This window comes from Astyanax mexicanus, chromosome 1 (assembly GCF_023375975.1).
Source record: "Astyanax mexicanus isolate ESR-SI-001 chromosome 1, AstMex3_surface, whole genome shotgun sequence".
NCBI classification, from domain to species: domain Eukaryota; kingdom Metazoa; phylum Chordata; class Actinopteri; order Characiformes; family Acestrorhamphidae; genus Astyanax; species Astyanax mexicanus.
Window position 1 is genome coordinate 42,069,383 of NC_064408.1, and position 16,619 is coordinate 42,086,001.

The 16,619-nt window shown below is 37.1% G+C and overlaps 1 protein-coding gene across 4 annotated transcripts in view; it reads right to left on the minus strand.

Moving 5' to 3' along the window:
* itsn2a (intersectin 2a) overlaps positions 1 to 16,619 on the minus strand; it is an 84,335-nt gene that overhangs the window by 39,241 nt on the left and 28,475 nt on the right. For all 4 annotated transcript variants that reach the window (XM_007260478.4, XM_022683287.2, XM_022683286.2 and 1 more), the window contains exons 3-12: positions 10,740 to 10,832; positions 10,089 to 10,152; positions 7,826 to 7,989; positions 6,294 to 6,527; positions 5,369 to 5,429; positions 4,039 to 4,181; positions 3,800 to 3,863; positions 2,867 to 3,004; positions 2,399 to 2,493; positions 357 to 652 (exon numbers count right to left, since the gene is read on the minus strand). In XM_007260478.4, the coding sequence (XP_007260540.3) occupies positions 357 to 652; positions 2,399 to 2,493; positions 2,867 to 3,004; positions 3,800 to 3,863; positions 4,039 to 4,181; positions 5,369 to 5,429; positions 6,294 to 6,527; positions 7,826 to 7,989; positions 10,089 to 10,152; positions 10,740 to 10,832 (1,352 nt within the window). The remainder of the gene's footprint in view (positions 1 to 356; positions 653 to 2,398; positions 2,494 to 2,866; positions 3,005 to 3,799; positions 3,864 to 4,038; positions 4,182 to 5,368; positions 5,430 to 6,293; positions 6,528 to 7,825; positions 7,990 to 10,088; positions 10,153 to 10,739; positions 10,833 to 16,619) is intronic.

Genomic DNA, 16,619 nt, shown 5'->3' on the forward strand with positions numbered 1-16,619 from the left:
TTTCTTTTCTTTATGGCTTCAATTCAATGTTCTATGACCTAAACGGTGTGCATGTTTGAGTGTGTGTGTCTGTGTGTAGGGGGGGGTTGGTTCCATGAAGAGCCATGTTTCGTTTATTTTTTTATTTTTTATCCTTCTCTAATCTTTCTGAGCACCTTTCAAATAAACTTACATGGGAGGAAACCAAAACATCCCATCCCTAAAGCTCACACTGACACATGGAGAAAACTCCAAACAGACACACAACCTCAGCCCCCTGGAAAAATGCACTGCACTTTACGCATTTCACCTCTGACTCAAATGGTTTCATAATATTTAAAACAGTATTTCCACTCTATTGAATAGTGGAAGAGTACCTCCTGCCGCTCCAATTCCTTCAGCCTCTCCTCCTCCTTCTGTCTCTCCATCTCCCTCTGCATCTCCATCCGTCGCTCCTCCTCTCTCTGCCTGCGCAGCGCCAGCTCACGCGCCTCCCTCTCCCTCCGCTCCTGCTCCTCTCTCTCCCTCTGCTGTCTCCTCTCCTCCTCTCTCCTCTCCTCCTCCCTCCTCCTCTCCTCCTCCCGCCGCTGCTCCTCCTGCAGCGCCACCCGCCGCTTCTCCAGCTCCATGCTGCCCTTCTGGAAATTCTCCTTTAGCTTGTCCTCAAATGACACTGAGAGGAAGAGGGAGAGAAAATGAGAAAGAGCATGAAAAATATAACTTACTGCACTCCTTATTCCCAATGAGGTCAGTCTAGACCAAGATATGGTGTGTGAAGTTTCTAACCACGCTAAAATTCTGAATTTATCCTGTCCAAACTAGCACTGTGCTCACCGCATGCATAGATCATCATACATTTGCCTCAAACCCCTTCAAGATGTTTAAAAGGCTCGTTTTTTGGCCAAAGAGATCCATTTGTACAGTTTGAGCTGGTTTTATGAATCAATTAAAAAATTAAACAAGTTTATACAACTCTAAATAATTGCTAATGATTCATTTTAATGATTTACAGCGAAATCAGTTGTGAAAATAAAGCTTTTGAACCAAGACATATAATTGCCTAGTGCAGATATGCTGTACTATTTGGGTTTAGAATCCACAGTTTCATAACTCACATGATGAACATGGGCACAAGAACCATCTGGGATGTTGAGTAGCAGTTCAATGGACTAAAAAAACAGCCTGGTGACAAACTATAAAAGATAGATGGATGGATGGATGGATGGATGCTTTATTGATCCCAGAGGGGAAACTCTAGAACCTACGACCCTGAGATTAAGAGTCTCTTGCTCTACCGACTGAGATAGAAAAGGTAAACGGAGGAGAGATCTTTTATCTGGAACACCACTGAGAAGAAGGCCAACAATAGAGATGAGTGAAGCTCCTTGGTTCTTACCCTATGTGCAACTAAACATAATAAGGATTAAGAGAAGAAAGAAAGAGGTGTATACCAAAGGCTTGTTTTTACATTTTATTTGGCCGAAGAGATCTGTTTGTACACTCAGCACTGGTTTTATGAATCAAAAACATACGTAATCATTTTTACATCTCTATTTTTCAGCGATTATTTTATACATTAAAATTTAAAGGGATGTTTTTTATTACTGTGCCTTTTAAAACTGATATATAAAAATATCTTTATATAAAAAATACCTATACATAACATATTAAACTGAACATAAAATAACATTAAACAAAGGCCATAAAAGGGTTAAGAGGAGTTTTTCTTCTATCTTCTCTTAGCAACTTGTGATATATCTTTAATTTTGCATTTGCTTAATTTTCTATTGCCTGTGGTTTACTTTATGAGGTTTTATAAGGGAAAGATATTACCATTTTCCAAACTATGAATTAATCCATTGGAATTAGAAAGGCTTGTTTTTACTTTTGTAAATTTAAAAATATAAATAAAATGGTTGAGCTCTGTTCTAATAGGCTGCTCTGCATTGTGTCTCATTCAGAAAGCTGTGCTAAATTGTGGTAGGCTGAACAGGTGGAGATCACACCAACGTTTGTGACATCACAAAACTATGAATTAAGAGCAGGCTGGTTTTTTTTCAGCTTAGGCTCTATATATGGACTATTTAAAAAGTGCAGTTATAAATCGTATTTTTCAAATTTGGTAATTGTCACATACTTCAACACATTTATGAACTTTAATGAATTATTTTGACATTATATGTGTTTTTTGGCACTGTATTTTGTACTTTTATAAATATGTAATAAAGAACAGACAATATTCATGCACTTTGACAAGCAGTTTGCATGAGGCTAATTGGTTTACATAAGTATTATTTGACATCCACATTAGTCTTCTGTTCAGTGATGAGGATGAGTGTGTGTGTGTGTGTGTGTGTGTGTGTGTGTGTGTGTGTGTGTGTGTGTGTGTGAGTGTGAGTGTGTGTGTGTGTGTGTGTACCGTTGCTCTTGCTCTTCTGTGAAAGTTCTGGTTCGATGAGCTCAGTGCTGATTAGAGGCATGGAGCCGTTCAGCAGGTCACATGACTTCACTGTTCTATACACGTGTACACAAACACACAGAACAAAACAAAAACCCTTAATAACAAGTAATAAAATGGCCAGTAAGTGGAAGCACAAGGTGTTTCTAATAAAATGGCCAATGAGTTGAAACACAAGGTGTTTCTAATAAAGTGGCCAGTGAATGGGATCACAAGGTAGGTGTTTCTAGTGACCGGTGAGTGGAAGTAAAAGGTGTAGGTGTTAATAATAAAATGGCGAGTACGCAGAAGAATAAAGTAAAAGTTTCTAATATAGTCACCAGTGAGTGAAAGCACAAGGTCAAGGTGTTTATAATAAAGTAGCTAGTGAGTGAGGCACAAGGTGTAGGTGTTTCTATTAAAGTGACCAGATAGTGAACAACAAGTTACCTGAAAGATGGCGGCACTAGGTCAGCAGGTAGTGAAAGAGGTAAAGGGTGTCCAGTTTTAGCCATGTCCACCAGGTGCATAGCCAGAATAAATTCTTCTGCACGCAACTGACCATCACGATCGATGTCCGCTAAAGTCCTAGTGACAGAAACATGCATATGAGAGCACACACAAATATGCATACACACACATACATACATACATACATGCATGTGTATACAATTATAAATTACACAGGATTTAAGAAAGAACAATGTATATTGTTCTCAGTATATTGTAAGCACTGTGTTGTCTGTGGGGTCAATCACCCCAGACAATAATCTGACTAAACACACTCATTATAGAAGCCAATAGGGCAAATATTTTATCATATTTCCATTTGACTCTATTTAGAACGGCATCAATGTAGGAATTTTGGTCCGATGCCGATATTACTCAATTTTATCTGCCAATGCCAATAAATATATTTATAAGTTACATAGGGACTAGAAACCCTGGTATGACAACCAAAAAAGAACTAAAATTTAACATTTTTTACCTTGCATTTTTCTATTAACCATGTGTATGCAGATGTAACTCTAAACTTTATGAATATCTTTTATGTTATTTCAGCCATTTCTCGTTTTCTGCAAATAAATGCACTAAATTTGGGAGAAATATTTGTAGTTTATAGAATAAAACAACAATATTAATTTTACTCAAACATATACCTATAAATAGCAAAATCAGAGAAACTGATTTAGAAACTCAAGGGGTTTCTTAATTTTTTCCAGAGCTGTACAGATATTGTTCAATACGATACAATTCCGATATCAATATCCCTAATTATATTATATGCACTGTAAGTGTATTGAGTCAACAGGTTGTATTAAATCTGCTAGTATTTTATTTATTAACATGATTATTTGTTTGTGAGGTGTTAATAGCACTCACCATATGGTGGCCAGCTGCGTCTGTGTGAGGTTTGAGGCAGTTAGGGCATTTCTGACCTGGGGACCTGCAAATACACACAGCAAACGTTCAACATTATTATGCTACAGACATATTACCTTTCTTATATACATACAAAACATAGTATTGGGACAACTGGCCATTCATTGCTTGGGCAACATGGGCAAATCCAGCAAATGTCTGTGTATTAATTACATGTAGGTCAACAAACACAAGCGCACCTGATAGGTATCCGCTCATCAGTTTGTCCAGGCTGTTAAACTGCTGGCGGTATTTTAGGCGGGACGACTGAGGCACCGCCCAATCAGATGCACCAGTTTTGGGAGAGTTGCTTGCCAGGGAGGTGGTGGAGGAGGAATTAGAGCTGTGATAAAACATGAATAAATGCAAAAACATAATCACACACTGTGATAAATATGTTACATCAGCACATACACCTGCAACAAAAACCCATATAGTGTCAATTAATCAGAACAATTACCTCTACAGTGGATCTGACCTTTCAAGTTCCAGTTCAAAAAACGCATTGTATACTTTTTGTTTTCTGGGCCAGAATATGTGTACCTTACATCCTGGTATACATTTTCACACAGACCAGTTTTTTACTTTTTTTTAAATATCCATCCCACAACCGCCTTTTATGTATGTAAGTAATTCTCCAAACATGGGCAAATCCAGTGATGGACTTGCTGAAAAGTACAATAGGAAATGTCCTCAGCAGACACTGCTGAGGAGCTAGACAGAGTGAGATTTTAACTTAATTGTTTTGTCTGGTGACATCATCTCCTATTACCGCTCTCTTATCAGCAAGACAGGAAGCGCTTCAGGTTGTTGATATGTGGCATTTAAGTGGAGAGTTGCTGAGTCACTGTTGGCTGAATAAACAATGTTATTTATTATTTATGAAGAACACAATCATGAACTCTTAAAAGGGTCTTTGAAATAGTATTAAAGGTCCTTGTGTGGTTTATGCATTAAAAACAGTAAAAAAAAATTTTTACATGTCCACTTTTTAAGCCTTTTCAGTAATCTTAGCTGAAAAACAGAATGACTGATAGGCAAAGAGGCAAATATTCTGTAAAATATGTGTAAAAATCTTTGTAATTTTTGTACTTTTGTAATGCAAAATAACAAGTGTTCTTTACATGGTATCAAACTATATCTTGGTGAATAAACCAAACAAATGCTACAAAATAACTTGGAATAAAATCCTTTTTTCCACTGAAAAATCATTTTTCCTACACATAGGGACACCAAAAATCTATTTCACAACAGCCTCCTGTGGAATAACAAGTTAAATTTAAAACCTGTCCTGAGGCAAACTAGTTAGCCTTCAGCTTTCATTACTTGTTAGCCACATTAGCCTTGTAGCTACAGTGCTGTAAATAAAGAAGCACAATTCTGTGTCTTAACTGATTAGCTACATTTGAAACGACTTTTCTGAACTATCTATTTAAAGCAAAATCCTGTAACGAATGAGTACTTGCTTTAAATGCAGAATCGAGTATAAATGAGTCATTTTACTAAGAGCAGCCTGATGGTTTGTTGTACCTGCTGGACGCCAGATCCAGTAGTGAGTGAGATTTACTCAGGCCTGTAGAGAGAGGGACAGCTAAAGAGAGAGACACAAACAAACACAAATTAGCACAGTAGAGCCAGCAGAGACCAGTATTTACCGACATACTAACATAATAAATACTAATCTACTGTGTAATTATAGCCTAATTGTTTAATCTGAAATCAGATACACAGTACAGCTAATATTTATACAATAGGCAATAATCTGTTCTGTATGGCTTGTTTTCCTACATTTATAGCACAGGCATGTATATGTATTATATTATTATAACATATAGATTCTCACATATACAGTACATATAATACATTCAGAACATATTATTATATATGAATATACACATTCACATATATAAATATATAAAATACATATTAGAGATGAATCAATCGGTTATCTGTATTAGCTGATTTTCAATGAAAATATGCTGACATGTCAGCTGACATTAAACTTTGCAATACTGTATCGAATTTTAATTATTTGTTTACATGTAAAGAGTGGTCCACTCTGTCTTTAGATTTCACTATTATGACTTTTCTTTCATTAAGTTTTTTTATGAATATGATAGTGAGTATATCTCCTTGCTTACAGTATTGCAATATAGTGTGACGTTAAATTGTAACCCCTGTATCATTATATGTAATATATGTAATGTATCTTGCCAATACACAGCCCAATCGGATACCCCACTCAAGCGTGCATCTTTCAGCAAATGCAGTGAATAGCTTTTAGCACAGCTAAGTTTATTGTTTTTTATGAGAATGATTAAAAAGAAAAAAAACTAAATATTTAATCTTAACAGACAATAAATACACTTTTCTTCATACTTATGGTTTATATTCATTAATCACAAATATGTCTTTCTATAACCATGACTTCATATCCGAAACCTGTGTGTGTTACCTGGTGTTGGCGCGAGGAGAGTAGCAGTGCCGTTGGGTAAGGCTGGCATACTGAGGGAGTCGGGAATCAGTGGCATGGGCAGTGCACCAGGCATCATAGGGGGCACAGCTGGCATAGAGGTCAAAGAGTTCATAGAGGTCACGGAGGTCATGGAGGTCACAGAGGAGCCCAGAGGCATGGGCGTGAGCATGGGCATCACTGGCATGACAGACAGGTTAGGCATCGAGCCCATACCTGCAAACACACAGTGAAACCCACCAAACGCTGTTATATTAAAAACAGCAATGGGAGGCAAAGGCCTTTCTGTTTATCTGATATAAAATATAGTAGGAGACATTATTGATCAGAAAACAACTAGAACAACATGCTAACCACAATATTTTTTTACTAATTACCTTGGTTTTAAAGATGAGAGTTTTACATTACCTTTGTGTAGTTGAGTAATTAGATATCTAGTGGTATCGAGTAATAAAGTACAAATACTTTTTTGCCTTACTTAAGTATTACTTTACTGGAGTAACTATGTTTAGGTGATTTTTTTACTTCTACTCCATACATTTTAACTTAACTTATTGTCTGAATTTTATACTCCTTACATTTTAAAAAATAGCCTGGTTACCCCTATTTCATTTAAGCTGGTTTTCATTCTGGCTTCTCATCACTGAAAAAAAAACTATCCAGATAAATCTCTCAATCCAGATAGAGTGAATCTGATTGTGGTTGTTTGAGAAGTATAAACACATACAATTCCGACACCCTATTGGTGTATTCCCGATCCATCACGTCTGCACACGTCACGCCCCCCACACTCCAGCAAGAACATAGGGGGGACATTGGGACCGATCTAAGTTCTAGTATCTTTACTCCTACCTATAGTAATATGGTAAACCCTAGTATCTATATTTCTACCTGAGTGATGATCGTGGATACTTTTAATACCCTTTGGAGATATGAGTTGTGTTTTTATTCGAAAGCAGAACCCATATAAGCAAAATGGAACAGAATAGACATTTCCAAAAACCATAAAACTGTTATGTAACAGTCTTAACTCTGCCCAATTATTTACATGCACCTACAAGCAAAAACTTTTCAAGGCTAAATGCAACAAGTACTTTTGGGAGAATTTGAAAAGTAGGCTAAAAAAAAAAAAAAATGCTAACACTAACTGAGCAGATGAAAAAACTACATGTACATAGAGGAAAAAACATGTATACCAATATATTAATTAGTAATATACCCTCAAATCTTTATAATTCACAGTGCTAGTAGCTCAACCTCACTCATACGATAACCTTCCAATTTATTGATTACACCTCGCCACTTATAGGTGTATAAGCTTTCCCAAGCCATACCCCAAGATAACACTTCATGATCAGTTTACATACTGCTATCCTATGACTTTTGTCATGCCAGTCTAGCAGTCAATGGGCATTCTCCAAAGATCTAAGTCTAACATAAAGTCTGGGGCTGTTTTAGTTCAGGTATCCTCTAAATTGTTTAGCATGTCGGTCAGCTAAGACTACAGCCCTCACCGAAGCGTGCAGCTGATGGCATTACAGGGACAGGCGTCTGCTTCATGATACTGGGCAGAGAGGAGGGCAGCGGCTGACCCTGCAGCTGCAGCTTAATCAGCTTCATGGCGATGGAGAACTCCAATCTGTCCATCTTTCCGTCCCGGCCCATGTCAGCTAACGCCCTGAGGAAGAGTGGGGGAGGTTTGGAGGCACAGACAGATAGAAAGAGAACAAGAGAGTGAAAAGATGAAGAGAGAAAAGATATGGAAATAAGTTATTTATGGGCACACAAATATATACAAAAACAATAATGAATATAACACTGATTTGAGCTGTAATTTGAAGCCTGAGGCTGTGATTCTGCTCACTGTGGGAGTAATTCTGCATCCTATTTGAGAACACAGAGAAATGTTTACTCCAGTCCTTAAACCACGGGTGAGGAGGAGGTTAAGAAACATTAAGAAATCTCCACCCAACACACACACACACCACCAGTGGTTCTGACACACAATCAATCAAGTTGCCAAAACCAAAAACACAGCTCCATCCACCCCTCCAAAACACACACACACACACACACACACACACATACAAATACAGTCAAGCACACATATTAAGTAGAATCCATATAACTGGATGATCTGTAGCGCAGTGTATTAGAGGTTATAGGATTGAAATTAAAATTTCAGATTGTTTAAATTTTATGTATTGCCTGTATAAATAATATTCACAGACTGTATTACAGACTGTAGTCCATCCGTTTATCTGATAACATCTACTTTATTTTCTGCCTTTTAGCCTGATTTTCAATGGTCAGGACTCCACGGGACCCCCACAGAGCAAGCATTATTTGGGTTGTGGATCATTTTCAGCACTGCAGTGACACTGACCAGGAGTGTGTGTGTGTGTCAGGCTTGTCCAGCCAAGCCTGGCACTCTATGCCCATATAAGGACTTCCCCTAATTAGGGCACACACCAGCCATCCAGCCCTGATTAGAGATCGGCTTCACCTGGGCAGAGTTGCTTTAAAGCACGCTGCTTCTCTCTGCTGTCCCCGAGTATTGGTCGCTCTCATGGTCTGTGTTTCCTTGTGGCTCCAGCGGGTTTGCTGCTCTACAAAGCATTCTTTTTCCCAAGCCTGTCCTCCCTAGTTCCTGGTGCTTCCCTGGACTCCTCCCTGCCTAAGTATCCCTGTTTAATTTCTTGTTTTGTTTGTTTGCCCAGTTTACTTTTGTAGTCTAGCCGTTTTCCTAAGCTCTGCTTAGCAGTTTTCTGTTTGCCATTTTTTAGTCTAGTGCTCTCTTTGTTTTTCCCCATTCCCTGTACTACTTCCTGGTTATATTGTTTTGGCAGTTTCACTTATTCCTTGTTTTCTTAGTCCCTGTTTCTTTTGGCCCAGTCCAGTTTACATTGCCAGTTTTTATATTTGTTTCTAATTTTGCCCAACTTTAGTGTGTTGCTCTATCCACTTGATTATTGTGTATTTTGTAGTTTTGTTGTTTATTTTAATAAAATTTGCTGCTTCGTTTTACATCCCAGCAGTTTCTCTTATTTCCTCTCTGCCTGTTAACAGTCAGGCATGACAGTGTGTAGTGCTGCTGTCACGTTCTTGCCCTTTTTCCCTGTGGTTTCCCTTCTGTGCTCAGGTTTTGCCTGTGTCTTCAGTGTTAGTTTGGTGGTTCTTGTACGTGTAAACATCTGTTTCGGTTGCATGTTTCTGTTTTTACGAGTTATCCTGTTTTTGGTTAATTGTTTGTTTGTTTGCTGCTTTTTAAATATTAATTATTACTTGTATTTACATCCGCTCTCAGCATCCCTGCTTGTGGCAGCTGTGACAGTTGGTATGAGTGGATCAGATACAGCAGTGCTGATGGAGCAGTCTTCATCTGACTCAACTCATGACAATAATTTCACCTTTAAATTACCTGCTAAATGTAAAGACTGACATGCTTCTGACTGTTCTGACTGACTGACTTCTGCTGTTGTAATGAACATGTGCGTTTGTGTGTAATTTGTCATTTAGACATTAATTATACATTCAATGCTTGGCTGTATAAACAGTTTATAAAAAAAAAACTGCCACAGCAGGGCTAAATATGGAAAACAAAACAACAGCAGGGTGATTACAAAATAAACCAGAGAGAGAGAGAGAGAAAGAGAAAGAGAGATCTTACAAAACAGTCTTTATACAAACAGATGAACCTGATTAGATGTGTGTACTGTCAGGGTGTGTCTGTGTGTTTGTGTGTGTGTGTGTGTGTGTGTGTGTGTGTTTTCTTACCATATCTCAGCAAGTACTGATGAAGGAAGCCCAGACTGCAAAAAAAACTTGCGTGCTTGATCTCCTACATGCACACAGACACACACATAATTAATAGGACACATACAAACACAGGATACAAACATACAAAATCTGTCCAAATGTACCCACTGCTGACACAGGCGTTCAAATCCTCATGCAACTTGTCTTCTCTCAGAAAATTTGAACTCAAGCCTCTGTTAAATTCTGTTTAACTTACTGATCGTGCCCAGGGCCGAGCACAGAGGAGAGCAGTGGTAATCTTAATCTGTGGAGCAGTGGTAAAGTATTCTCTGGAATGATGATGCGCCATCCAACATGCCTTCCATTAGCTGGAGTGAATTATTCATCTCACATCAGAATTGGCAGTTCCTGACCTCAGTAATGCTCATGTGGCTGAATGCAATTAAATCAGAATTTAGTGTAAAGCTTTTTCCCCATTCACATTCTTATTTACAGGATGAGCACATGTCAGAATATTCTGAACATTTACTACTATATTTATATGTGTGTGCATGTGAGACAAAGGCATCAGTTTTATTACACACTGCACAGCGTTACAATGTTTGCTTTTGAACCGGATTCACTTCCTACCTGCAGGTAGTGTGTGTGTGTGTGTGTGTGTACACTCACCTGACACGTATCCCAGTGTAGGAGTAAGAGAGTCAAACTGTTTATCATGTTTTCCTCTCTCCTCTGGAGTTATAGCCCAAATATTAAATCCCCCTTATGGAAAGAGAAAGAGAGAGAAAGAGAGTGAGAGAGAGAGAGAGAGAGAGAATCAAATTTACAATTACTGTACTACACAGTTCGTTAAAGATACCGAACAATAAATACTAGAAAACAAACTTAATGTATAGTAGTTACTGAATCATTCATATTTGATGCTATTTATTATATTATTTGATATTTGATAAGGTATTGTACAAACTAAATAAATCATAGTAGATACTGTATACTAATTACTAAATAATTTGCAATAGTTACTAGAAAAAAGGGTAGTTACTGAATATGTCAGCATGCACTCACACCAGACTTCCCTGACTTTGCTGATCATGTGACGCTACGGCGTTCCCGCTCTCCCAGTTACTGATTGTTTTTACTTGGCCAGTCTAGTATAAATACCCCCCTGTTTGTTCTGCTCACAGAACAGTATTGAACCTAGTTATCTAGCTCTTCTACTATGCGTTCCTTTGTTGATTACTTTTGTTACCGACTTGTTTTTGTTTTATATATATAAATATAACACATGCAAGCACACACAAAATCACACACACACACAACCATGCACACACGCACACATTATATGCTCAGCAAGGCATAGAAAAGGGAGCCATTATACATCCATCTACCTGCAGACTCACATTTAATGGACAAATCCAATACCTTCATATTCTCTCACTCTCTTTTACTGCACTCTCTCCCATTATCTCTCTCTCTCCCTCTCTCTTTCACTTACACACACACACACACACACAAACATTTAGGTATTACACTCACTCACTGTCTCTCATTCTCTCTAATGGCCAATCCTAATACCTGCTCCGAAAGAGATCAATAAAGAAGGGGATGAATATAATAAAAGAATAGGAAAAGGCAAGTCTGGGCACATGATTAAAAATATTGTTTAAAATATTAAAACGTTTAAGTGGTATTAATATTAGTATTCCTATATGTGCATATTCCAACAGTAATAAACTTGTAATTGAAAGAATTCAGTTAAACTAAACTGTATGTGTACACTAAACACATACATGTGAACAGAACAATACAGTTTTCTGCAGAAACAATGTTTAGACCATATAGTATAGAATTGTACTGATTTTATCATTCAGTTTTTTTGTAAACAGTCCTTTAGAGTGGGTGCAATAGTCTGTTGAAAAAAACCTTGTGAATTTATAACTGTGTATTAATTGTTGTAAAGTTCATATTTTATATTGCATGTCCCCACATACTAGGTGGTGCTGCCCTTTTTTTGGTACAGGGTGATGACCTCAAGCCACAATTGTGTTTATGCGCTCACAAGAAACAGGAAATACCACTGTGGACCAAGTGGCACTTCCTGGTGGCAACATCTAATCCAAACATTGCCCTCACACACGCACACACACAGCTAACCCAAACACTAACTCTAACTAGACTAAATGAGCAACAACATTTTCACAGATTCTTCTCTATCTTACACACACACACACACTCGAGATAGCCCTAATCTCTGGAGTTTAAACTTTAAACCACAGCAACCTTCAGAGACAGCGTGTGTAAGGTGTGAAAATATCATGCAGCACATAACAGGTAGCTAATGTAAAATAAATACCTAAATATCTCTACAAAATTAAGGTGGATCAATGGGTTTATCAAACAAAAAAATAACATAATATATTTACAAATACTACACAAAGTGGTGAGAGTCTGCTCGTTTTCACAGAATTTTCCACAGCTACCTTCCCGCTCAGAGAGTTGTTGTGCAGCAACAAAGCCCCATGCTGAAAACAACTGAGACCCCCAGAAATGTAATGTGAAAGTAATGTTGTTCAAAATAACACAAAAAATTACACAAAACAACTTCCATAAGTGTGTTTTTGCTCATTTTAATTAATACGATTTAGGATTATTTAAAATTAAGTTATATTTATAATTAATAAACATAATCCTGGATTTGTGTACATACAATCTACTAACAGAAATATTAAAGAGAGTTTTTTTATTCAAGACAATATATATATATATATAAAAATAGATGATTAACTCAATCATATTAACTCAATATGTGTGAAATACATATGTGAAATCTGGGAAACAGTTCTTAATTAGCATGTGATAACATGCTTAATGAGCTTGTTTTTTGTGAGGGGTTAGCTAACTAGCTAACTGTACTGGATGTATAAACCAACTTTGTGGATGTAATTAGCTACGTTAGCAAGCATGTGCTAACCATTGCTGCTGTATTAGCTTATTTCATGGATGTAATTAACTGACTAGCTAGCTAGCAAATTGTGAGAAGGGTCTGCGCGCAGATCTCATTTCTGAGCCCTACCTCTCCTGTGGTACCTACATGAGGCACCACAGAGGAGGTGGCATTGTTTCCAGTATCGCCATCTAGTGGTATGGGGTAGTATTGAGCCTGAAATTCAGTGTTATTTGTGCACGAAGCGTGGGGAACTTGTATTATTATTGTTTTAGATCAGTTATCAACATTTTTGGTCCAACAAAGCATTTAATTGACGGTACGTTGCAAACGACAGTTTTAGACGTGATGTCTAAGTTATCAGCTAACATTATCTTGGTACACTGATAATTTAGGTAACTTAGCTATAATATTATCCGAAGCAAGATCGCTAGACGCTGTTTAGCTAGTTTCAGTTAACTAACTATATATATATATATGTGTGTGTGTGTGTGTGTGTGTGTAACTTATATGTATTAACTTATACAGTAAACACATTATGATAGGTCTGGCATTGAGTAACGTAACCAGTTTTCCTATTTAGATTTGGTTTTCCTTCTGTAGTTTCTTAAAAAAAAGAATGCTTGCTTTTATTACATTTAATTGTCCTCTGTTCATTTATTGTTGTTGTTTTTTAATAAAGTCGCTGCTTGAATTATTTTTCCGCTTGTTTATTGTGCATACTTTATTGCATCTTTCTGAAAATAAGCAATTTTATAGTGTTATTAAAACACAGACAAGCATGCTATTAGAAAATGTAACAGGTTACTAGCAATCAAAACAACTAGCTAAGTTAGCCGATTTTGTCAATGAATGAATGTTTTATATTACAACACAAACCTATTGCCTACATCTCAGTCAAACCTAGAATCTCCTAGGTATTTAGTTCGCTAACCAGATATATTAATATTCAAATTCCACAAAAACGTTACATCTCAGTCAAACCTAGAATCTCCTAGGCACCCCAAACCCAAACAGTTTAAAATATATTTGTAAAGTATAAAGTTCATTAAACTATTGTTGCTTGTTATAACCGTGGTTTCGTACAATGAGCAGTCGGCCAAGTTGACTTTTATTTTGAAGCATGTGAAAAAAAACTGTGGTGATGTCGTTTCCGGTACTCAGGGACGAGCTAGGTGTCGTAGAAGAGGTGGACTGACAAATGAGATCTGCGGCCTGACGCTGTTGCAAATTGTAGCTATTTCCATTTGCTTTGTGGATGTAATTGGCTTGGTTAGTTTGCTAGCTGTCAGTGCTTAATTGTATTGTAGATTTCTTTTTTGGCTGCAATTATAAGGACCTATAGTCATTAGAATACAATTATAGAGTTTTGTGGACTTAATTAGCTAGCCAGTTTGCTAAATGTCTCGACTGTGTTTTTTTTTTTTTTTTGGATGTAATTAGCTAGCTAGCTACATGTAGCTGCTGTAACACTTCATTTGTGAATATAATTAGCTCGTTTGTATCGGCCATGTTTTGCTGTATTTTATATACGTAACTAGCTAGATAGATTGTCTTTCTCCCAGTGCTGGGCTTCATCAGCTGTCAGAGCTGCTTTAAAAACAGATAATAAACGGTTTGAATGCACTGTGCACAGTGAGGAAGGCTCTAGACTGACCTAGTGTTCATCCGAGGAATTACAGGTCTTTACTACAATCTTGCCATCCATCGGTAGAAGCACTAAGCCTTGGCATAGTTATGGATGACCAGTTATCATTCTTTAGCCATGCTGCAAATCTAACTCGGTCATAGGGGTGTGCCATATTATATCGTACACGATAATATCGTCAAAATTTTTAAATATTGTAAATTATATTATACCCTAAAATATCGTGCCACATCACCCATCGCATTTTCCCATTATATATCTACCAGAGACAGATTATATCTGTCCAGTATTATTTATTTTACTTTTACTTAGTTTTTTAATCCTGAATAAATGGAGATATTTGGAGTGCATTATTATTAGCATCATGACATTCTGGATCATTGACTTCTGTTACAAATCTGATAAAATTCTTGTATTTTTTAGTATCTCAGTTAGGGGTGTGCAATATTATATTGTATGTAATCTTTTTTTTTTCTTGCAGTGAATAGTGTATTTTTTAAATTGTTTTTTAAAAAGTGTTATGTCATATCGCCAAGAGTATTGTTATCGCAAAAATACCATGAAATATTGTGATATTATTTTAGGGCCATATCGCCCACCCCTACACGGTCATGCAGATTAATCCTTCATAACATCCGGAGAATTTGACTGTTTCTCTCTAAGGAAGCCACTCAAGCACTTGTGCTGTCTCTTGTCATTTGATGACTTGACTACTGCAACTCCCTACTGGCTGGTCTTCGGTTGTGAGCCACCAGGTCCCTGCACCTGATTCAGAAAGCAGCAGAACCTCTTGTCTTTAATTTCTTAAAGTTCAGTCAAGTAACTTCTTTGCTGCGTCCTTCCAATGGCTTCCTGTCGCCGCCTGTATCAGATTTAAATCCCTGACGTTGGCCTACAAAGCCAAAAACTGACCAACTCCTTCATACTTGATGGCAATGGTCAATGCCGTATCAGCACCAAGAGCTCTTAGAGCTTCCTGTACGGCTCGGCTCAACCCACCATCCCTTTAAGACCCACAGAAAAAAAAAAAACATTCTGACTCTAGCCTAGGAAGAAGGTGGTGGAAAGAACTTTCACTGGGTATCAGAACAGCAAGAGTCACTCACTGTCCTTAAACACAGACTGAAGACTCACCTTTTTAAAGAGAACCTAAACTAACACTTTTCTTCTAGGTTTCTAAACATTCTCTTGGTGAACCTCTTGATCTTTACAAACCAGCTATGGATATTTTGTAAGGGTGTCTGCTAAATACCATAAATGTGAAATAAAATGTAGTGTCATGTCATTGTCAGCAGTTATCATAAAACTACAGCGGATAGAAGCACTGATTAGGCCTGTCACAATAATTGCAATACCGATTTATCGTACAATAAATGAACATGACCTCAATAGTTTTTGATAATCTTGATATTGTCTACTGTGTTTATTTGTTTGTTCACATATATATCAGTAAACAGTATTTTAGCCAGTCATGCTTCAATAACTGTGACTCCATTTACACAGTGTGGACTAAAGTAGGTGAAGAAGTAAGTGTATAATTTCCAAACTAATCATAATAAATGATTAATTCAAATTTTGTTGTCTTAAAAAAGTGCATTTTTATGCTATTCTGTTATCATTATGTCAGTGGCATTTAATAATCTTAAAATTACGAAAATATCGTGTATCACAATAATTTCTGGGACGATATATCGTCCACAAAAAAAAAATATCGTGACAGGCCTAACACTGATAAATGTTTAGATTTTTTTTTTTAATCTATTAAATGGAAACAACATATCAAATGTTCAGCACATGATTCCTCTAAACAGGTTATCTTTCAAGGTAAACGTTCCAAAGGGTGTGTGTGTGTGTGTGTGAGATGAAGGAGGAGATAGAACAGGATGTTATAGAAGGTAACAGAACGAAGGTGCTGTCACAACTCAGCTTGTGATAAATGTCAGAAAACTCTCTGTAT